Consider the following 22738-nt stretch of genomic DNA (forward strand, 5'->3'; position numbering starts at 1 on the left):
TCCAGATCAGTTGCCTCCTACGATGGTGGCTAGTCCTATTTATAGAGGCGTTGGTCCTCTTCCCAAATATTGAGCGGGAAGGGATTCCGCAACGGCCAGTTTGAAGGGGGACAGCGAGTACAAGCTATCCTGACTAAAGGTGGTCTTCGCCTGCCAAAGGCTCTGGTGATGATGCCGTCTTGGGCTCCACGGTGACCTCCGTCTTGCCGTCCTTCTCGTCTTGGTCTCGTTGCACCGATATGGAAACCTTTGCCTGATTCCTCGGGACTCCTCGCCTGCGCTTGCCTCTTTAGCACCAAAGAGGAAACGAGGACACTGCGCGCACTGGCGCCCGCCTAGCCTTGGTCGTCATGGCTTACGTCATGGGAACCTCGCGAGGTTCCCCTTGCCTTGATCTCTCTGCCCCTCGCGAGCCTAGCCTGGTGAGGCTGCCCCCGAGGAGGTCTTGCATCGTCCGCCTTGCGAGGCTTGGCCCCTCGCGAGGGTCTTGAGTGTTAGCTGGTGAAGATGGGCTGTACAGGGCCGCTGGTGGAGCCACACTGTGGGCTGCAGACAGGCAAGTCTGGGGACCCCCGTTCCCAGAACGCCGACAGTGGCCCCCGGGCCCAAGGCGCGCTCGGACTTGGCTTCGGGGCGAAGCCAAGGGGCAAGTGCGAAGCGCCGCGGGCCCCAACATCCTGCGGCCCCGCTCGACGCGTGGCGATTGATTGGACGTGGGCATCTTCGCTTCCCCATGCTGCCTCGGCAACTGCCCTCCTGACAAAAGACTGGCGCGGGCAACGCTTGCCTTCATTGCTTCCTTTCGCCTTGCTACAGATCCCCTTTCTCGCTCCTTGCCTCCGAATCCTCCAGATCTGCTTCAATCCCCTTTCGAGCCTCCGACCAATGGCGCCCCGCAAGGTCAAGGCTGCTTCGTCGCCCGGCTGGTACGAGCCGGCTCTGGACGCGCCCAATGTCTTGGAGAAGAACCTCGCCGCCACGCGCCTGCTAACGGCGGGGGAGAGCAACGAGAGGGGGGAGACCAAGCTCCGGGCCGGCTCCGCCGAGTCTGAGACCGAGGGCAGCACCTTCTACCCCTTTTTCATGAGCAGCATCGTCGCAGGCCTGGTTCCCCCTTCTCTGACTTCTTCTACGCCGTCCTCCGCCATTACAGGTTGCAGGCCCTTCATCTCCATCCCAACTCTATTCTCCTCTTGTCGATCTTCGCCTTCTATTGCGAGGCGTACGTCGGGGTGATGCCGTCAGTGGCTCTGCTGCGCCACTTCTTCCTCCGGATCAATGATGGTCATACCTCTGGATGCGCCAACTTCATCGCGGCCGGCAAGGCCAACGCTATCTCGAAGGCTGGGAAGAAGGCCGACGGCTTCAGGAGCAAGTGGGTCATGATGGATGCCAAGTGCGTCCACCCACGGTTGACGCTGCCGACGGAGATGTCCTAGTCCAGCGAAGGGTGGTCTTGCGCGAATCTTACTGACGACCGGGCGAAGCTGGTGCTGGAGAAGATGGCTGCCGACCTGAAGCCGGGCAACACGAAGGCAACGAAGCTGACGGGGCCCATGCTCCTGAGGGAGTTCCTGATGCTGCGCGTGGCCCCACTCCAGGCGCACGCGCCCCTTGTGGACGCTTGGGGGCGCGGAGGACAAGCTTCGCCTGAGTCCGACGGCCTTGCCGAAGAGGAGCTGGCTGCGGCTCTCCGCCTCCTAGTCGGGGACGACCAGGAGTATCCGCCGAGTGTCTTCGTTCGTCTGTTCCTTCGCGAGGACGGGGCGCAGGTCGCGGCCGCCATGCCCACCTTTGACGGGCACAGGCTGGTGCCGCTGGTGCCCACTGGGGCCCCGGTGGTAACGACGCCGGTGGACGTGTCTTCCGACGAGTCCCGCGAGGAGGGAGAGGAGGAGGAAGATGAGGAGCGTGACTCGGAGGCGACCCACGAGGGGACAGGAGAAACTTCTCCCCCACACAAGGCCGACATCCTCCGCTCCATGCCCGACGATGATGATGGTGCTGATGGCCGCTTGGGGAGGAAGGAACCGCCCGAAGGTTGGGGCGCAACGATTTCTAGGGCCAGCCCCCAGCAGGGGTCGCCATCCGTGGTTCCGACGAGGGGCGGGTCGGCGCTGATCTCCCGAGACGATGCTCCTGCTCTAACTCCACCTGGAGCTGCCTCTAGCCCATCCGCCGCTCATTCTTCGGCCTCTAGAGCTCGCGTGCCCGTGCCTCCGACTACAAGGCTCTCAGGCTTCAAGCTTAAGAGTCAGAGGGACTACACCGCGGTGGATCTGTAAGTGCTCTTGCCCTGCCTCGTTCTTGCTTATGTTGCTGATCTCTGACACCGCTTCGTCGTGCAATTAGGCTGACGCCCGCGGCGAAGAAGAGGAAGGAGGAAGCGGTGGTGCTGCCTGGGGCCAACCTGCCTACCGCAGCCGCGTCTCCCTCCGTGGGGAAGGGCAGCGTTGGCGCTCACGCCTCTCCGACTCGATCGTCCTCGCGAGGCCTGGGGAGCCCCGTTCCCAGAACGCCGACAGGCACCCAGATCTTCTTCAAAGGTGGTCCATTCCTGTAGTTAGTACTTAGTACCAATATACCTGGCAAACACTTCACCATTCTAATTCTTAAACAGTTCATAGTTTGCATCAAAGGATTCATCAATGATAATCGGGTTAGCACAAGTGAAGCCAGATAAGGTAGATGGATCCACTGAAGGTCCCTTTGCAGTAACCCATGTGGTTTTGGGGTACTGCTCGGGCTTCTAGTAAGAACCAACAACATTCATTTTCCTCTCAAACCCAACACCCTCTTTCCTAGGGTTTTGGTTCAGAATCTGTTTCTTGAGGACATCACATAGTGTCTGATGCCCTTTGAGACTTTTGTACGTTCCTGTCTCAAGCAATGTCTTCAACCTGGCATTCTCATCAGCAATAGTAGTGGTATCCTCAGTGGAGGGGTTAGTTACCACATTAGCAGTTGAAGATATTGCAACAGTAGCAGCAGTAGAACATTCAACAATAGAGATAACATTATCACGCTCAAGACATTTTAGACATGGTGGTTCAAATCCTTCCTAAGCAGAACTGATCTGTTGAGCGCGGAGTGACTCATTCTCCTTTTGAAGATCTTCATGAGCCGGTCTCAAGTTCTCAAGCTCTTGCTTCCTTTGAAGATAATCATAGGAGAGCTTTTCATGAGTAGTTGAGAGCGTTTCATGACGACTTTCAAGTTCCTCGTACTTAACATGAAGATTTTTTATGTCTTCAATTAAGGACTGAGATCAGGTCATTTCCGCGTCCAACAGGTCATCGCTTTTGTCTAGCAACTTTTGAATATGTTCCATAGCATTTTGTTGTTCAGTTGCAATTTTAGCAAGTGTTTTGTAGCTAGGTTTAGATTCACATTCAGAGTCATCTTCACTTGATTTTTGAAAGTAAGCATCGCATGAGTTTACCTTGGCACCACGTGCCATGAAGCAGTAGGTGGGAGCAGAGTCATCCTCATCATTAGCATCAGCGTTGGTGACGGGGCCATTGTCTTCAGTGTTGAAGATGGACTTGGCAACATAGGCTGAAGCTAGAGCCAGGCTTGCCACGCCTGAATCAGACTCCTCTTCAGACTCCACCTTTGCATCCTCAGAAGTAGACTCCTCCTCTGAATCCATCTCCTTGCCCACAAAAGCACGAGCCTTGCTAGATCAGCTCTTATTGTGTGACGAAGACTTCGACGAAGACTTGGAGGAAGACTTTGAGGATTTCTTCTTCTTGTCATCAGAATCATAGTCCTTGCTCTTCTTCTTCTTCTTGGTCTCATTGTCCCACTGTGGACACTCAGAGATGTAGTGACCAGGTTTCTTGCATTTGTGGCATGTCCTCTTCTTGTGGTCACGAGTAGAAGCTTCATCATTTCTTGGGCTGGATCTTGAAGACTTTCTGAAGCCTTTCTTCTTGATGAACTTCTGGAACTTCTTCACAAGCATTGCAAGCTCATTTCCAATGTCTTCAGGATCCCCAGAACTGCAGTCAGATTCTTCCTCAGATGATGAAACAACCTTTGCCTTCAAAACGCGAGTTCGGCCATAGTTGGAACCATAGATATCTCTTTTCTCAGATAACTGGAACTCATGTGTGTTGAGCCTCTCAAGTATGTCAGACGGATCGAGAGTCTTGAAGTCAGGGCGTTCTTGAATCATCAGGGCCAAGGTGTCGAATGAGCGGTCAAGAGATCTCAAAAGCTTCTTGACGATTTCATGCTTGGTGATCTCAGTGACGCCGAGTGCGCGAAGCTCATTTGTGATATCAGTGAGGCGATCAAACGTGAGCTGGACATTCTCATTGTCGTTTCTCTTGAAGCGGTTGAAGAGGTTGCGAAGAACATCAATCCTTGAGTCTCTCTGGGTTGAGACACCTTCGTTGACCTTGGAGAGCCAATCCCAGACTAGCTTCACAGTTTCCAGAGCACTCACACGGCCATACTGTCCTTTGGTCAGATGACCACAGATGATGTTCTTGGCTGTCGAGTCCAGTTGAATGAACGTCTTGACATCAGTAGCGGTGACACCTTCACCGACCTTGGGAACGCCGTTCTTGATGACATACCAGAGGTCGACATCAATGGCTTCAAGATGCATACGCATCTTATTCTTCCAGTAGGGGTAATCAGTGCCATCGAAGACAGGGCACGCAGCGGAGACTTCGATTATCCCTGCAGTCGACATAACTAAAACTCCAGGTGGTTAAACCGAATCACACGGAACAAGGGAGCACCTTGCTCTGATACCAATTGAAAGTGCTAGTTATCGACTAGAGGGGGGTGAATAGGCGATTTTTATGAAAGTCTCCAAAACACGGGGGCTTTGAAGACAAACAGTAGAAATGAACCTATTGATATGCAGCGGAAGGTAGACTACACTAGACAAGCCATAGTCAAGTAAGCAATGAAGTGAATGCACGAAGACTATAAGCAGCTAGGCAATGACTTCACGAAGACAAACGTAAGTAAAGAGATGGGAAAGATAGAACCAGTTGCTTGGTGAGGACAGGGATTTGGTAGACCAGTTCCAGTTGCTGTGACAACTATACGTCTGGTTAGGGAGGCTGAGATTCAACTTAGAATACCGCGTCTTCACCTTATTCCCCTTGAGCTAAGGACACTTAGTCCTCGCCCAATCACTCTGGTAAGTCTTCAAGGTAGACTTCCAAACCTTCACAGACTTTGTTCACTGGCAATCCACAATGACTCTTGGATGCTCAGAACGTGACGCCTAACCGCCTAGAGGATTCACAGTCCTTAAGTGTAACAAGTCTTCAGATCATGTGGACAGAAAGACTTCAGTGATGCCTAACACTCTTTGGCTCTGGGTTTTTTGGGCTTTGCCATCGCAAGGATCTCTCACTCAAATGCTTCGGAGGTGGGTTGCTCTCAAACGACAAAAGCCGTGCACTAACTTTGAGCAGCCACCAATTTATGGTGTAGGGGGTGGGGTATTTATAGCCAGGAGGCAACCCGACCGGGTTTGTCCGAAATGACCCTGGGTCACTACGGAACTGACACGTGTCCAACGGTCAGATTTCAAACACACGCGGCAGCTTGACTTGGGCTACAAGTAAAGCTAACTCATCCAGCTCTGGATAAGATTTGCTCTTATTGTCTTCGCTCGAAGACATAGGATTTGGTTGAGCATCACATCAGTCACTCTGACTTTGTTCACTAGGACCCCACTTAACAGTACGGTGGTTCCTATGACTCAACAAAGAAGAAAAGAAAACTACGAAACAACTATGTCTTCACACTCCATAGTCTTCATATGAATGTCTTCTCAAGTCATAATCTTCATTGTGAATATCTTCACAGACCACCATTGTCTTCAATGTCTTCACACATTTTTAGGGGTCATCTCTGGTAGGTAAACTAAATCAATAAGGGACTACTACATGTGTTATCCTGCAATTCTCTCAAACACATTAGTCCCTCAACCAAGTTTGTCGTCACTACTCCAAAACCAACTAGGGGTGGCACTAGATGCACTTACAAGGGGAATCAAATTTCTCTTGGTGGCAGTGTAGATTGGGGCCTTCTCAACCAATCCCTAGAGAATCAACAAGTTTGATTGGCTAGGGAGAGAGATCGGGCGAAAATTGAGCTTAGAGCAACAATGGAGCTTGGGGATGGAAGAGCTAGTCAACTCGGAGAAGAAGACTCCCCTTTTATAGTGATAGGACAAATCTAACCGTTATCCACTTATTCAGCCCGCGACTTGCGGTACTACCGCACCAGACGTGCGGTACTACCGCAAGGGTCTGCGGTACTACCACGGGGCACCGCGGTACTACCATATCCGCGGCAGGGGCTAGACCAGCCCTGATGCGTTGAAGCAAAGAGCGGCAGAACCGCCGGAGCGGTACTACCGCTCCCCCTTGCGGTACTACCGCAAGGCAGGGTTGGTCGAGGCTGGAAAGGCACGGACATAAAAAAATTACATCTGTGGCTACTTTCGCTGAGTTTCGATCTGTGCAAAAGTCCGACGTGGTACTACCGCAAACATGGAGCGGTACTACCGCATAGGGTGCAGATGTAAAAAATTACATCTGCCCCCTACTTCCGCTCGTGCTGCTGTGCCCAGCCTGAGGCCACGGTACTACCGCGCCCATGGAGCGGTACTACCGCAAGGGCCTGCGGTACTACTGCGTCCCTGGCCGGTACTACCGCAAGGGCCTGCGGTACTACCGCTCCCATGAGCAGTACTACCGCATGCCCTAGCACAACAACACTAGGAGACCTTCATTTCGCAGAGACACGGAGAACCGGAGGATGCTCCAAAGAGCCAAGGGAAAGGTGGTGCAAAAGGAACAGACGTGTACGTGATGATTCCATCCAAACCTTTCCAAAGCGGACCCCCTCTTAATAGTACGACTTTCCTATGACTCAAATCCACCGAAAAGAAACGTAGAGAAAAACTCTGTCTTCACTAGACTCCGAGGGGCACCGAATCGTCTTGTGCCTAAACATGAGATATCTGAAATGCTCAATGCACACGATCAGTCCGCGTAAGCATTGTCATCAATCACCAAAACCACTAAGGGATAAATACAGTCATGCTAAGGCCAATAGGATCAGCACACCGGAACAGCAACCGCCGATGATGAAGAATAACGTAGATCAAAAGGATCCAACCCGAAGACACACGAACGTAGACGAACAATGAGGAGATCCGAGAAAATCCACAAATATAGATCCGTCGGGACACACCTTCACATATCCACCAACGATGCTAGACGCATCGCCGAAACGGGGGCTAGGCGGAAGACTTTTATTCTATCTTCAGGGAGTTGCCATTGTCTCGCCTTCCTGAGCAGACATAAACCCTACTAACACTAAAAGAAACAGTTAAAAACGGAGCCCTCCCGCCGGCCTTTGCCGAGATCGACCGTGCCCCCATGACCCTAGGACCACCGGAGAGGAGGCAGACCTGCGGCATCGCCGGCGAGAGGCAAGAACACTACCTTTTTCTTTAGAGGAGGAGGTATTGTTGTAGCTCCAGTGCCTAGTAAGTTTTTTTTGAAAGAACGCGGGAGAGCCGCGCTTCGGATTGATAGAAGGAGCAACAAAAGAGTGCCAACTGTACAAAGTGGTGGCCACACAGTGGCCGACCAGAGGAACGAAAAGAAAGTAAAACGCGGGGTGCAGCGCCCCAGCCTTAAGCCTACTCTCGCGGCATGATGTGTTGGCATCCCGCCAGCCCCCAAGTTGCCAATTCGTCCATGGCAAGCAGTAGGACGTCCTCCGGCGTGTGCTCAACGCCATGGAATATTCTTATATTTCGCTCGCGCCAAATTTCCCAGATCAAAAGCAGCGTAGAAGTGCGTGCCTTCGCCTGGAAGAGTGGCGCCTCGGATAGTTCGCACATCCAATCTATAAGAGGGGCATCCGGCTTCCAGGAGTCAGGTTGCAGTGTGCCTAGGTCCATGCGTGCCGCCGTGAGTGCCCAGAGCCTCCTGGACCAGGGCATTCGGCGACCAAGTGCATGGCCGTCTCGAGGCTTCTCCAGCATAGCGGGCAAAATATGAGTTCGGCCACCCCCTGGCCATCAAGCGATCAGTTGTCAGGACCCTGTTCTGCGCGAAGAGCCAGGCGAGGAGGCGGCATTTTGCGGGTGCTAATGCCTGCCAGACGACCTGCATGAGCGAAGATCGCGTAGATCCCATGAACTGCACGTGGTACGCAGAGGCAGCCATGTATGATCCTTTGTCAGAGACAGAGAGGCGCCAAAAGAAAGCATCCTCAGACCCGGGTGTCAAAGGAGCGGCAAGCCAGACGTGCCCTGAGCTTGTCCAGGAGCGGCAAGAAGTTGATATTGCAGAGCCGCTGTAGGAAGAGCGGCATGCCCAGGAACTTTGTGGGCAACGCGGCTAGGGTGGCGCCTAGCGGCTTGGTGATATGCGCAACGTCGAGCCCCTCATAGGCGATCGGGATAATGGAGCTCTTGGCGAAGTTGACCCGCAACCCGGACGCGTCTCCGAACTCCCAGGGATTGAGCGGATGGCAGCCAATTCCGCGCGCATTGGGTTGAGGAAGAGTGCCACATCGTTCGCGTACAACGAGGCTCGTAGCTGCGGGACGCGGCCTCGCAGCGGGGATAGGATGTCGTCGGCCACAGCCAGCTGTAGGAGGGCACAAAGCGGCTCCATGGCAAGGATGAAGAGGAAAGGGGAGAGAGGTTCGCCCTGCCTCACCCCTCGAGCATGCACGAACCTCCCCCCGATGATGCCGTTGATGATGACCCGCGAGGAAGATGTGGCTAGTAGCATGGAGATCCAGTTGCACCAGCGGCGATCGAACCCCCGCGCTCGCATGAGATCCAGCAGATAGGGCCAGGATAGAGTGTCAAAGGCGTTTGCCCGATCGACCTTGAGGGAGAGGGTCGTTTTTCTGGTACACTGGAAGTGTCTCGCCATGCCCTGGACGGAGAGAAAATTGTCCTGGATATTTCGCCCCCGGATGAACGCGCTCTGAGCCGGTGAGATGAGCTCATCAATCCGACGAGCGAGTCTTGTGGCCAAACCTTTGGCAAGTAGCTTCGGCACGCTGTTGAGGAGGCTGGTCGGCCGGAAATCGCCCATAGAAGCGGCCCAGTCCGTCTTGGGGATGAGGATAATGTTGGCATTGTTGATTTTGTCGAGGTCGTGCCGGTTCATGGCATGTAGTTGGTGGAAGGCCAGCGGGAGATCCGGGAGGATGATATCGCCCGTTGCTTTGAAGAACCGTCCTATGAACCCATCCGGGCCTGGAGCACGGTCTAGCGGCATGTCCTTGATTGCCTATTAAGTTTTAGTACGTACTGCTCTCATAGAAACTAATCAGCCGGCATCGCTTGCCACATGGAGGAGTCAAATCATTCTCTTGCTTGAGATCAGAGCATCTACAGCCGGAATTGGCAAATCTGACCTTTCAAACGCCCGTGGGCGCGTTCGGGCGCGTCCGCAAACAGTGATCGATCACCTCTAAAAAACGCATTTCACATCCGGACACCTCAAATTAAAAACCTCAAATCCATATTATTACATGCAACGCAGTGATCTTTCACGGGAGCTTCGTCTGGTTCTGCTCCTGCCCGGCCGGCTCCACCCTTGCCATGTCCGGCGGCTGGCTGCGCCCCTCAGAGTGTTTGTCCAGTCGCCGGCAAGGTAGGGTAGGGCAAGGGCACGAGCCGGCTCACGGGACTCAAGGCCCCGCCGTCTCCCGTGCCCTACTCTTCCCCGTCGGAGCCCGGAACCTATTGGGTACCGGTGGACGTCAGATCGATGATGGCTCCATCCGAGGATGAGCCGCCGACGTCCACCATGTTGCGGTTGCGGTGCCCGGACTGATGCGCCATACGGGGCGCCGGAGAATGCGACTCCGCCTCGCCGATGTCCGCCGTCGCTAGGGCTGCCACCGCCTCCCACACCCGGTGCCTTACACGGCGGGCACGTCGTGCCATGGTCTTGTGGGACGATGGTGCGTCCCCAATATCGGCGCGCTACCGGAGGGGTTGCTTATCCGTCGGCGCGTTCGGACGCTAGATAAACCGCACAGCCTCCGGCGAGGCAGCTACGGCAGGCCTAGCGTCGGATCCATGCGCCATTTGGGCGGACGCAATGGATTCCCGACGGATGGGGTCTGTGCGCAGCCGTGCACGGGGGTCCTCCCGGGCGCGGCGGAGCGCAAGCTGGACAGCCATCTCCTCCTCGGGGCCGCGTGGGATGAGCTCGGGTTGACGGATCTGGAGGTGAAGGACTCGGATCCGCTGCCCGCCATGCCGGAGACGGCCGGTAGGAGCCGGAGACGAGTTCAGGCGGCGGAGGGGAGTGGAGGGGAGGGGAGTGAAGTGGGGATAATCTCGTGAAGTGGCTAGGGTTTGGTCTGTAGAGCGGATGTGGAGGATTTTATGTGTGGTCAGATGGGCTAGTGTGGGTCGGGTCGGGCGTTTGAGGGCGGTTTGAGGGGCCGTCTGGGTAAAAAAATTTGTGACCGGACAATGACATGGCGGCCCGTCCAGGCGTATGAGACAGGTTTGAGGCGCCCCGCTGTAGATGCAAATTCAGGGCCTCTTTGATTCGTAGGATTTCCAAAACGCGGGAATAGGAAAAACATGGGATTATAGTGGAATGTCGTCTTGAATCCTACAGGATTATAGAGCGTTTGATTGTGCATAAAAGATGTAGGATTCTTTCAAAGAGGTTTGAGTGGATGAAAAGTTTCCTATGAAATCTAGTGCAAATGAATTCTATGAAAAAATTCCTATAATTTATAATCCTGCCAATCAAACAACCAAGATAGGGAAAAATTCCTAAGGATTAAAATCCTCCAAAACTCCTTTGAGAATCCTTTGAATGAAAGAAGCCCTCATTTTTCCACGGTTTGGTTAGGGCCTCTTTGATTTGTAGGATTTCCAAAACGCGGGAATAGGAAAAACATGGGATTAGAGTGGAGTGTCATCTTGAATCCTACAAGATTGTACGAGTGTCTGATTGTACATAGAAAAAACGCAGGATTCTTTCAAAGAGGTTTGAGTGGATGGGATGTTTCCTATAAAATCTAGTGTAAATGAATCCTACGAAAAAATTACTATGGTTTACAATCCTACGAATCAAACAACCAAGATAGAAAAAAATCCTAAGAATTAGAATTCTCCAAAATTCCTTTGAAAATCCATTGAATCAAATGAATCAAAGAAGCCCTTAGCGTACGTCTCCAGGCATGGTTGACGCTCCGAGTCCCGAGACACGTGACTTCGCCTGGCGATCTGATATCTCACTGTCACTGCTCTTAACCAAGACGTGACGAAGAGACCACTGCTGCTCCTCTCCGCCTGCACCGTGGGCCCGCCCGCGATCTAACGGCATCCGCGGCGGCAGCCACCCCACCTGACTCGGGCGCGTCCATCAGTTTCCGCTCCCCCGAGCTCCGCACCGCCCACGTGCGCTCCCGCTCCCCACTCCGCCGTGTGCATTTCCGGGCGCCACCCACCGCCGGCCACCCGGACACGTCCGCCCGCGCATGAAATATAACCGAACCGAACCACCGACGCGAGGGCCCGAAAATAACTTCACGCACCCCACGCGAATCGCTCCTCCTCCTCACGCCCCGCATTCTCCCACTCGTCACCTGCTTCCGAGCCCCGCGGCAGGGCACAGCCGAGACCCGAGATCCACCATTCCACCGGCCGGCACACTGCATTCACCGGCCGTCTCTCCCCGTTCGCCTCTGACGGCCTCGACGCGGCGCCAACCGTGTTTTGCTGCCTGGCGCGGTGGCCCATCGCCGGCCGGGGTTTCCTTTCCGGATTTGGCCATTATAAGGAAGGTGATAAGGCTGAGGGGGTAAAATTGGCAACCGGCGCCGGATTGCCGCTAGCTGGCTCCGTCATCCCTCCCCGTTTCGCGCCTGTTTCGGGGGCGCTGCCATTGGACGCGGCGGGCGGCGCTGTATATATAGCAACCGCATTGCCCGTGCTGGCATCCTCCGCCGTGCTGCGCTGAGGGGAGACGAGGCGATTCCCTTCTTGGTGGCGTGCCTGCGTGCGGATGCTCTGCGCGTAGGGTCGCCGGTGCGTGTTTCCGATGCGGTGCAAGGCGGCGGCGGCAATGGGCCTCAAGGCGGGCGGGGCGGGCAAGCTGAGGCTTCCGTCGGTGGTGGCCGCGGTGGCGCGGTCGCGGATGATGAAGCTGTGGGTGCTCCGCGCCACCACCACGGTGCTGCTCTGGACCTGCCTCGTCCAGCTCACGGCCGTCGGGGAGACGTGGGGGCCGCGCGTCCTCATGGGCTGGCCGTCGTGCCGGACGGCGCGGCTCGCCATGACGGGGCCCGTCGCCGAGAAGGCCGTGTTGCCGCCAAGGAGTAAGTGCCACTAGCCTACTACTAACTCTGCTTCGCATTGCCGTTCTTGGGATTGCAATTCGATGATGAGCCATGCTTTGCTCCAATGATTTTGAATTCAACCTTTTTGATGCAAAATTCCAGATGCTATTTGATCCCAAATTGGTACTAGTAGTAGTTGGTTAATCATTGCCTATATGGAGGAAGAGAAGCATGTACCGACATTTTTGATTGCTCAAACTCGATATTTATGGGTCGCCCTTTACCTTTTTGGTACTACCAATTGTAGTGCATTTAGGGACTGACATGAATGAACCCGAGCTTGGTCTTAGTATCAATTAAGAGGTTGGTTTAACTCCTTTATAGAAAAACCAAGTAGCCCCAATAATGGCACAATTTGGTGTTTTCTGTTTGTAGTAGTACATGCCATGCCATGGTTTATTTCAACTCGACATCAATTGATGTGGTCAATTTTACATTTTCAACACTATTGGGCGTAGAAATTTTTGTTCGCTTGCTAGGAAAAATTATGCGCATTACGGTGCATTTGGGCTCATGATGTACATTGTGCTCGTATGATTTTTAGTTGTCCTTGCATTTTCTAATCTTTTACTGTCTCCATGTTCTGCTAGGAGTTTATAGGAACAATGGCTATCTGATGGTTTCGTGCAATGGTGGGCTTAACCAAATGCGAGCAGCTGTAAGCAGCTCGAAAACTCTCCATTTTTTCAGTAACTGATTTTCTGGCAGACCATCATGCTTTATAGCATCTAATAACGCTCTCATTCTTTGCCTGTTTACTCAGATATGTGACATGGTTGCCATTGCAAGACACTTGAATGTAACTCTGATAGTTCCGGAGTTGGATAAGACGTCATTTTGGAATGACCCAAGGTGCACTTGCTATTTTGATATAGCTACTTTTCCCATTTGTTTTCTAGCATAGTTAGAGTTAGTTTTATGCTTACCCCTATGGCAGTATGCTTATGTGAATATCTCGTTTGTTTTGCTTTCAGTGAGTTTCAGGATATATTTGACGTTGAACATTTCATAACTTCTCTGAGAGGCGAGGTTCGTATACTTAGAGAATTGCCTCCAAGAATGAAGCAAAGAGTGGAAGTGGGGATGTTTCACTCAATGCCACCTATTAGTTGGTCAGATATCTCCTATTATCATAATCAGGTTAGAATTTTTGTGTACAGTTAGATGTGTCTTTTGCTACTTAACCTTACAATGCTACTCTTTTGTTTTTGTGAAAATGCTTACTGTTAAATTCTTTTGGTACAGATACTTCCTTTGATTCAGAAACACAAGGTTCTCCATCTAAACCGAACTGATGCTAGGCTTGCAAATAATGGTTTGCCCCTGGATATCCAGAAGTTGCGTTGCCGAGTTAACTATGCTTCACTGAAGTTCACACCCCAAATTGAAGAGTTGGGTAGACGAGTGATTCGAATTCTCCGCAAAAATGGCCCTTTCTTGGTTCTACATTTACGATATGAAATGGATATGCTGGCGTTCTCTGGCTGTACTGAAGGTTGCACACGTGAAGAGGCAGATGAGCTCACCAGGATGAGGTAAAATATGCTGGCTCTCATACATCAAGTAGTTTTGTGTTTTGTTACATATTAACAACTGGGCTGCTTGCCAACCACAGATATGCTTACCCATGGTGGAAAGAGAAAGTCATTGACTCTTATGTGAAAAGAAAAGATGGCTTTTGCCCATTAACGCCTGAGGAGATTGCTCTTGTCCTCAGAGCATTGGAGATTGACAGAAGTATGCAAATATATATTGCGGCTGGAGAAATATATGGCGGCAAACGTAGAATGGCTTCTCTTACTTCAGCGTATCCCAATGTGGTATGTATCAATTGGTGCATGTACATCTATGGTTACATCTTTGCAGCATTTCATAGCTATAACTGGTCTGCATTGTTGCATATCTCTTTTGTCCGTTTTGCTGATGATGAATTGATAATTGTTGCATAGGTGAGAAAGGAGACGCTCTTGGAACCGTCTGATCTCAGGTTCTTTCAGAACCATTCATCACAGATGGCCGCACTCGATTACTTGGTGTCACTGGAAAGCGACATATTTGTTCCAACATATGATGGGAACATGGCTAAAGTTGTCGAGGGGCATCGCAGGTATATATTCCATTTGGTCATAGCTCTGCTCTGTAAATAAAATAATCTAATCAGAACATTTTCATACTGCTAAAATCCTACATTATGTGCATGCTAGATCTGAACATTTCAGCATCTTTAACCTGATTTTTAACTATAGAGGAAATTCATGTACTATTTCATATTTTTATCCTACAGGTTCATGGGATTCAAGAAAACAATCTTATTGGACAGAAAAATTATCATTGATCTGGTTGATCGGTATAAGAGCGGCTCATTGCCGTGGGATGAGTTCTCTAAATTAGTGAAGTCCGTCCATGCAAACCGGATGGGATCAGCTTCGAGAAGGACGGTGATTCCTGACAAGCCCAAGGAAGAGGACTACTTCTACGCTAACCCTCAAGAGTGTTTGCGCGATCCCAATCTTCTACGGGCCTTGTGACATTTTTCCTGCCGGCGCAGAGTGCACTAGCTCATGCCATGGCTGAACTGGGATTATCCTGAGGCAAATGGCGAGGCATCATCCTGAGGAGTTCAGCTTGTGCTAAAGAGGAAGGCCTGTGGCTGGGGGCAGAGAGATCGGAGCTGCTCACTTGAATGTGTAGATGTTATAGAATGGGGGGATAGATTCTGAAAGGGAGATGATATTCTTGTATAGATGGCGAGGGCAAGATGGCACATTTTCATCATTCCTACAGGAAAGTTTTTTATGTTGCGTTATCGCGTTGTCCAGACCCGATTTCTTCGGATTGGCAGGGAATTTTAGCTCAGTTTCTCTGTGCATTCAGTGGAATTGGGGCTGATCCAGTGTAATCCAAACAGGCCCGAATGAAAGTGTGGCAAAGAACAGAGACATCATGGCATAGCAAGCCTCTTCTTTTCCTCTGCATCTCCTCCAGAAGTTGCACCTGTGTGCTTGCTTCAGCAGCTAGATTATCACAGTATATAACCTGAAAGTAGTACTAAAAATGAACACAAGTCGTCCTCTTCTCAACGACCCTGGTGCTTCGAAATGCTGCTACTCCCTTCGATCCATATTATTCGTCCCTTCGATCCATATTATTCGTCGCTCAAACGGATGTACTATCTACTCCCTTCATTCTTAAATATAAGTGTTTTTAGATATTTCAATATGGACTATATGCAGAGCAAAAAATATACTACATCCGTATGTAATTCATACTGAAATTTCTAAAAACACTTATACTTTGTATGTAGTCCATATTAAAGTCTCTAAAAACACTTATGTTAATACATCTAGTTGCGCTCCTCCACTTGTTAACGTGCGCATACGGGCATCTTGTTTCCGGTGTTGATCGGGATAGGACACGCGGATTAAGGTGGGATTAACATTGATCCAAGAGCAGCCGTAGGAACTTCCGGTCTAGAAAAAGAGCAATCGTAGGAATTCAGCAATATGGCACTCCTGCTACTGCCTCGTCTTGAGCTCCCCCGGCGTAACCCGATCCTAGGTGCATCGTGCGAGGAGCCAGTCAATATTCGTCGCCAACGTGCGATGGAGTTCGTGCGCCCGCCGTGTTTTCAGTGGCGATCGGCATGGAGAATTTACCTTGACGCAAGAGCAACCAACCTCGGGCGCATAGGAGTACTTATCTGTTCATTGCATTGCGGTGGCACGGGAGCATGGGATCACTGAATTTTCAGAAGCCGAGGCTGAGCCGATCCAGTTTGGGGATCCTCCTCTGATTTGGACGGGGATACACTGTTGCTACGTTTTTCTAGTAGTCCTATAAGCGAGGCATTGGTATCTGTGTAGATTCGCGAGCTGCCATGTGCTGCACACGCGAGAGGGTTGCAGGCTGAGTATTTTGTTTTGGTTACTCGTGTTAGGGTTAGAGTTGGCTAATGATTGGTTGGCTACCAACTTTTCTGTCAATCTCATAAAAAGTTATCAATATTTGGCAACTTTTGTTTTTGTCAAATGTTGGCTTGACAAAATTTGGCAATGCCAAATGTTGGCATCAATTACCAGATAGATGTGGAAGGAGAATACTCACGACTTTACTGAAAAAGGGTTTCCCCCACTTTGTATTCCAAAGCAACCAACACCGATACAGGATCGCTGGGGCGAACAGCACAACAAGCCCAAAAGAAAAAGAAGAAGAAGCAAATGCCAACAACGGCAGCTCGACAGAGCGCGGATGACCCGCCACCGCTACGCCCACCAGAGACAAACCACTACAACCCGAGGCTACGGACCACCGCGTACAAAACAACACCTCCAAGAAGGAAAGCGACGCCGACGACGCTGCAGCCCGGACATGTCCTAGGGTTTCCCCAGCACGCAGAGGGAGGTGGGGAATGGATATCACCGACACCCTCCAGGAAGGAATGGTGGCACCCGCAGGTGTCACCGCATCGGGGCCGAAGACCGGCAAGGATTTCTCCCGTACTCCAATCACCGCCGCCCAACGGACCGGAGCCGACCAGCCAGACCGCCGCCCACCACCATGCGCCATCGCGGTTGCGCCATCACCCACGCCGCCTCACTGCGAACACCAACACGAGGCCAAGAGGACCAGAGAGAAGCGCCCCGCGGAGGGAGAAGCAGCACCGAAGCCGAACGGGAGGAAACCACTTCCACCGCCGTCGTGCGGGAGGCCAGAGCCTCCAGCACCGTCGCGGTAGCCGTCCGGACGCGGCAGCAGGGCATGCCAGGCCACCCCTGGCCCGGCCAGGCCCGAAACGGGCCCGCTAAGCCCCGCCGCCATGCTGCAGCAAGCCGGCGATGGCGCCGCCAACACCCTGCCGCTCATCGCCTCTCCCCCGCCTCCCGGAAGCCACGAAGCAGACCCACCCCGCCGCCGGCCCGCCCAGGCCCAGATGGGGCCCGAAGGGCTTAGATCTGGGCCGAGCGGGAGTCGCCAGACCGCGCCGCCGCGTCGTCCTGCCGCCAACGGCGACGCCACCGTCCAAAAGTCCGCCCCCGCTCGCGCCAGGAGCCCCCGCCGCCGCCTAGAAGCACCGCCCGGGGTCGCCCCGTCCCGCGCCGGCGGACACCCGAGAGGGGAAAAGCCAGGGGGCCGCCGCCACCAGCGTCGCCCGGGGCAGGCCCGCAGCGGGCGCCAGTGACGTCGGCAGAGAGGAGGGGGGAGGGAGAGGCGCGCAGGGGAGAAGGCTGGGCGCGGCCGGCCACCCGCGAGGGCGGCGCGGTCGCGGGAGAGGAGAGGAGCGGAGAACTCGATCTGCTTACTATCTACTCACGACTTTAAAGGATGGGCGTGGTTACTTATTCTTGCTGAGAGAATATCACATGAAAATCAAGTTCAAAGTTTTTTCTTTGTGAAAACCACGTTTGAGAGTTTTTAAAAAACTGAAAATATATATGCTATTTTAAGAGCTCGATGTTCTATTGCCATGCGAAATTTAAAGTTCCAACACATTCGCATTTATGAACTGTAGAAAAATAAATTCAACAATGAATATTGACGTTTACTGTTTGGCACTATTTAATGTTGAAGCTTACATATAAAAACTCAATATCAGCCATAACGCAACGCCCGCTCCGCTCCTAGAGGGGCGGCACGGGTGAAACCTAGGCGCCGCCCCCGTCTCCCCTCTTCTCCATCCACCCCGCTGCCGCCGGAGGAAACCGACGGGTAAGGCCCGTTCGGTGGACGGCGGTGGCGGGCTCTCGTCCTCTCCTGCCGAGGGGACCTCCGGCCTTGCGCGGGGGGCGGCCCTAGACGGCGTTGGCGCTTGGTGGAGCTCGGAATCGGGGCGGCGGCCTCAACTTTCTGGTGGTGGCTTGGCTGGAGCGGCTGCGAGGGCAGCGCGGCGGCCACCATTGGATCTAGGCAGTGCTGGCCATGGCGACTTGTGCGGCGCTGGATCAAGATTTGAAGACGGAGATGCCATCCATGGCGGCGGCGGTCACTTGCGGTTTGACTGTGATCCGATCTGATTCCAATCTGCAGATTAGGGACATGGACAACCACGGCTGCAACTGGACAACTGAAGGGATCCTTTTCCCAAGTTTGTCATCAGCTGAGGGCGAGGATGACATGGGTCTGCCGAAGGTGCCCTTATCGTGGGTTCCGGTGGCTCCTGGCAGTCACGTTGTCGCCAGTCAACTAGCTCATAGGAGCACAACTTTTCCCATCAGAACTGTGTGTGTGAGCAATGGACAATGGATGGAATGCCGAACATTTAGGCCGAAGACGTTCTGAGATGTGATGTTCCATGGTTCTTGTGCACGAGGATTATGCATATTCGTTGCCGAGTGGTCTAGAACACGATGCATGTGGGCATTTGTCTGTGTTCGGCATTGTCAAGGATTGAAGGAATGAAGGGGTGATACGTCTCCAACGTATCTATAATTTTTGATTGCTCCATGCTATATTATCTTCTGTTTTGGATATTATTGGGCTTTATTATTCACTTTTATATTATTTTTGGGACTAACCTATTAACCGGAGGCCCAGCCCAGAATTGCTGTTTTTTGCCTATTTCAGAGTTTCGCAGAAAAAGAATATCAAATGGAGTCCAAACGGAATGAAACCTTCGGAAACGTGATTTTCGGAACGAACATGATCTAGAGGACTTGGACCCTACGTCAAGAAAGCTACCAGGAAGCCACGAGGTAGGGGGCGCGCCTACCCCCCCGAGCGCGGCCTCCACCCTCGTGGGACCCATGTTGCTCCACCGACGTACTCCTTCCTCCTATATATACCTAGGTACCCCCAAACGATCAGATACGGAGCCAAAAACCTAATTCCACCGCCGCAACCTTCTGTACCCACGAGATCCCATCTTGGGGCCTATTCCGGAGCTCCGCCGGAGGGGGCATCGATCATGGAGGGCTTCTACATCAACACCATAGCCTCTCCGATGAAGTGTGAGTAGTTACCTCAGACCTTCGGGTCCATAGTTATTAGCTAGATGGCTTGCTCTCTCTTTTTGGATCTCAATACAATGTTCTCCCCCTCTCTTGTGGAGATCTATTCGATGTAATCTTCTTTTGCGGTGTGTTTGTTGAGACCGATGAATTGTGGGTTTATGATCAAGTTTATCTATGAACAATATTTGAATCTTCTGAATTATTTTATGTATGATTGGTTATCTTTGCAAGTCTCTTCAAATTATCAGTTTGGTTTGGCCTACTAGATTGATCTTTCTTGCAATGGGAGAAGTGCTTAGCTTTGGGTTCAATCTTGCGGTGTCCTTTCCCAGTGACAGTAGGGGCAGCAAGGCACGTATTGTATTGTTGCCATCGAGGATAACAAGATGTTTTTTTTATCATATTGCATGAATTTATCCCTCTACATCATGTCATCTTGCTTAAAGCGTTACTCTGTTCTTATGAACTTAATACTCTAGATGCATGCTGGATAGCGGTCGATGTGTGGAGTAATAGTAGTAGATGCATGCAGGAGTCGGTCTACTTGTCTCGGACGTGATGCCTATATACATGATCATACCTAGATATTCTCATAACTATGCTCAATTCTGTCAATTGCTCAACAGTAATTTGTTCACCCACCGTAAAATACTTATGCTCTTGAGAGAAGCCACTAGTGAAACCTATGGCCCCCGGGTCTAATTTCCATCATATTAATCTTCCAACACTTAGTTATTTCCATTACTTTTTATTTTGCTTTTACTTTACTTTGCATCTTTATCATAAAAATACCAAAAATATTATCTTATCATATCTATCAGATCTCACTCTCGTAAGTGACCGTGTAGGGATTGACAACCCCTTATCGCGTTGGTTGTGAGGATTTATTTGTTTGTGTAGGTGCGAGGGACTCGTGCGTAGCCTCCTAATGGATTGATACCTTGGTTCTAAAAAACTGAGGGAAAATACTTACGCTACTTTGCTGCATCACCCTTTCCTCTTCAAGGGAAAACCAACGCAGTGCTCATGAGGTAGCAAGAAGGATTTCTGGCGCCGTTGCCGGGGAGGTCTACGTAAAAGTCAACATACCAAGTGCCCATCACAAACCCTTATCTCCCGCATTACATTATTTGCCATTTGCCTCTCGTTTTCCTCTCCCCAACTTCACCCTTGTCGTTTTATTCGCCCTCTCTTTTTTGTTCGCCTCTTTTTCGCTTGCTTTTTGTTTGCTCGTGTGTTGGATTGCTTGTTTGTCATGATGGCTCAAGATAATACCAAACTATGTGACTTTGCCAATACCAACAGTAATGATTTCCTAGCACTCCGATTGCTCCTCTTACCGATACTGAATCTTGTGAAATCAATGCTGCTTTGTTGAATCTTGTCATGAAAGATCAATTCGCCGGCCTTCCTAGTGAAGATGCCGCTACTCATCTAAATAGCTTCGTTGATTTGTGTGATATGCAAAAGAAGAAAGATGTTGACAATGATATTGTTAAATTGAAGCTATTTCCTTTTTCGCTTAGAGATCGTGCTAAAGCTTGGTTTTCGTCTTTGCCTAAAAATAGTATTGCTTCTTGGAATAAGTGCAAAGATGCTTTTATCTCTAAGTATTTTCCTCCCGCTAAGATTATCTCTCTTAGAAACGATATTATGAATTTTAAGCAACTTGATCATGAACATGTTGCACAAGCTTGGGAGAGGATGAAATTAATGATACGTAATTGCCCCACGCATGGTTTGAATTTGTGGATGATTATACAATTTTTTTATGCCGGATTGAATTTTGCTTCTAGAAACCTTTTAGATTCGGCTGCGGGAGGCACTTTTATGGAAATCACTTTAGGAGAAGCTACTAAACTCCTAGATAATATATATTATGGTTAATTATTCTCAATGGCACACTGAAAGATCTACTAATAAAAAAGTGCATGAGATAGAAGAAATTAATGTTTTGAGTGGAAAGATGGATGAACTTATGAAATTATTTGCTAGTAAAAGTGTTTCTTCTGATCCTAATGATATGCATTTGTCTACTTTGATTGAGAATAATAATGAATCTTTGGATGTGAATTTTGTTGGTAGGAACAATTTTGGTAACAACGCGTATAGAGGAAACTTTAATCCTAGGCCTTATCCTAGTAATTCCTCTAATAATTATGGTAATTCCTACAACAATTCTTATGGAAATTTTAATAAGATGCCCTCTGAATTTGAGACTAGTGTTAAGGAATTTATGAATTCGCAAAAGAATTTCAATGCTTTGCTTGAAGAGAAATTGCTTAAAGTTGATGAACTCGCTAGGAACATTGATAGAATTTCTCTTGATGTTGATTCTTTAAAACTTAGATCTATTCCTCCTAAGCATGATATCAATGAGTCTCTCAAAGCCATGAGAATTTCCATTGATGAGTGCAAAGAAAGAACCGCTAGGATGCGTGCTAAGAAAGATTGCTTTATAAAAGTGTGTTCTCCAAATTTCTATCAAAATAAAGATGAAGATCTAAAAGTTATTGATGTGTCCCCTATTAAATCTTTGTTTTGCGATATGAATCTTGATGGGACTGAATATGATCCACCTTTACCTAGAAGGCGTTCCAAAAATTCGGAGTTTTTAGATCTTGATGCTAAAATTAATAAAAGTGGGATTGAAGAAATCAAAACATTAGATGTTAATGAACCCACTATTTTGGATTTCAAGGAATTTAATTATGATAATTGCTCTTTGATAGATTGTATTTCCTTGTTGCAATCCGTACTAAATTCTCCTCATGCTTATAGTCAAAATAAAGCTTTTACCAAACATATCGTTGATGCTTTGATGCAATCTTATGAAGAAAAGCTTGAGTTGGAAGTCTCTATCCCTAGAAAACTTTATGATGAGTGGGAACCTACTATTAAAATTAATATTAAAGATCATGAATGCTATGCTTTGTGTGATTTGGGTGCTAGTGTTTCCACTATTTCCAAAACTTTGTGCGATTTGTTAGGTTTCCGTGATTTTGATGATTGCTCTTTAAACTTGCACCTTGCGGATTCCACCATTAAGAAACCTATGGGAAGAATTAATGATGTTCTTATTGTTGCAAATAGGAACTATGTGCCCGTAGATTTAATCGTTCTTGACATAGATTGCAATCCTTCATGTCCTATTATTCTTGGTAGACCTTTCCTTAGAACGATTGGTCCAATTATTGATATGAAGGAAGGGAATATTAGATTCCAATTTCCATTAAAGAAAGGCATGGAACACTTCCCTAGGAAAAAAATAAAACTACGATATGAATCTATTATGAGAGCCACTTGTGGATTGCCAGCCAAAGATGGCAATACCTAGATCTATCCTTGCTTTTATGCCTAGCTAGGGGCATTAAACGATAGCGCTTGTTGGGAGGCAACCCAAT

General features: G+C 50.2%; 1 protein-coding gene across 1 annotated transcript; it reads left to right on the plus strand.

Moving 5' to 3' along the window:
* The first annotated feature begins 11446 nt into the window (after nt 1-11446).
* On the plus strand, nt 11447-15324 carry LOC123145357 (rhamnogalacturonan I rhamnosyltransferase 1). Its single transcript, XM_044564756.1, has 8 exons — nt 11447-12366; nt 12978-13045; nt 13151-13239; nt 13362-13527; nt 13633-13922; nt 14003-14207; nt 14337-14494; nt 14672-15324. The coding sequence occupies exons 1-8, from the start codon at nt 12090-12092 to the stop codon at nt 14913-14915; spliced, it is 1497 nt and encodes a 498-aa protein (XP_044420691.1). The 5' UTR covers nt 11447-12089; the 3' UTR covers nt 14916-15324.
* Nucleotides 15325-22738: the final 7414 nt, after the last annotated feature.

Source organism: Triticum aestivum, chromosome 6D (genome assembly GCF_018294505.1).
Source record: "Triticum aestivum cultivar Chinese Spring chromosome 6D, IWGSC CS RefSeq v2.1, whole genome shotgun sequence".
NCBI lineage: Eukaryota > Viridiplantae > Streptophyta > Magnoliopsida > Poales > Poaceae > Triticum > Triticum aestivum.

What these genes read in the sequence shown, in the direction of transcription:
- LOC123145357 (XM_044564756.1), top strand. Translation starts at nt 12,090, where the DNA reads ATGCGGTGCAAGGCGGCGGCGGCAATGGGCCTCAAGGCGGGCGGGGCG. An exon ending in GGCCGTGTTGCCGCCAAGGA is followed by an intron (nt 12,367 to 12,977) that starts GTAAGTGCCACT and finishes ATGTTCTGCTAG; the next exon opens with GAGTTTATAGGAACAATGGC. An exon ending in CTTCAGCGTATCCCAATGTG is followed by an intron (nt 14,208 to 14,336) that starts GTATGTATCAAT and finishes ATTGTTGCATAG; the next exon opens with GTGAGAAAGGAGACGCTCTT.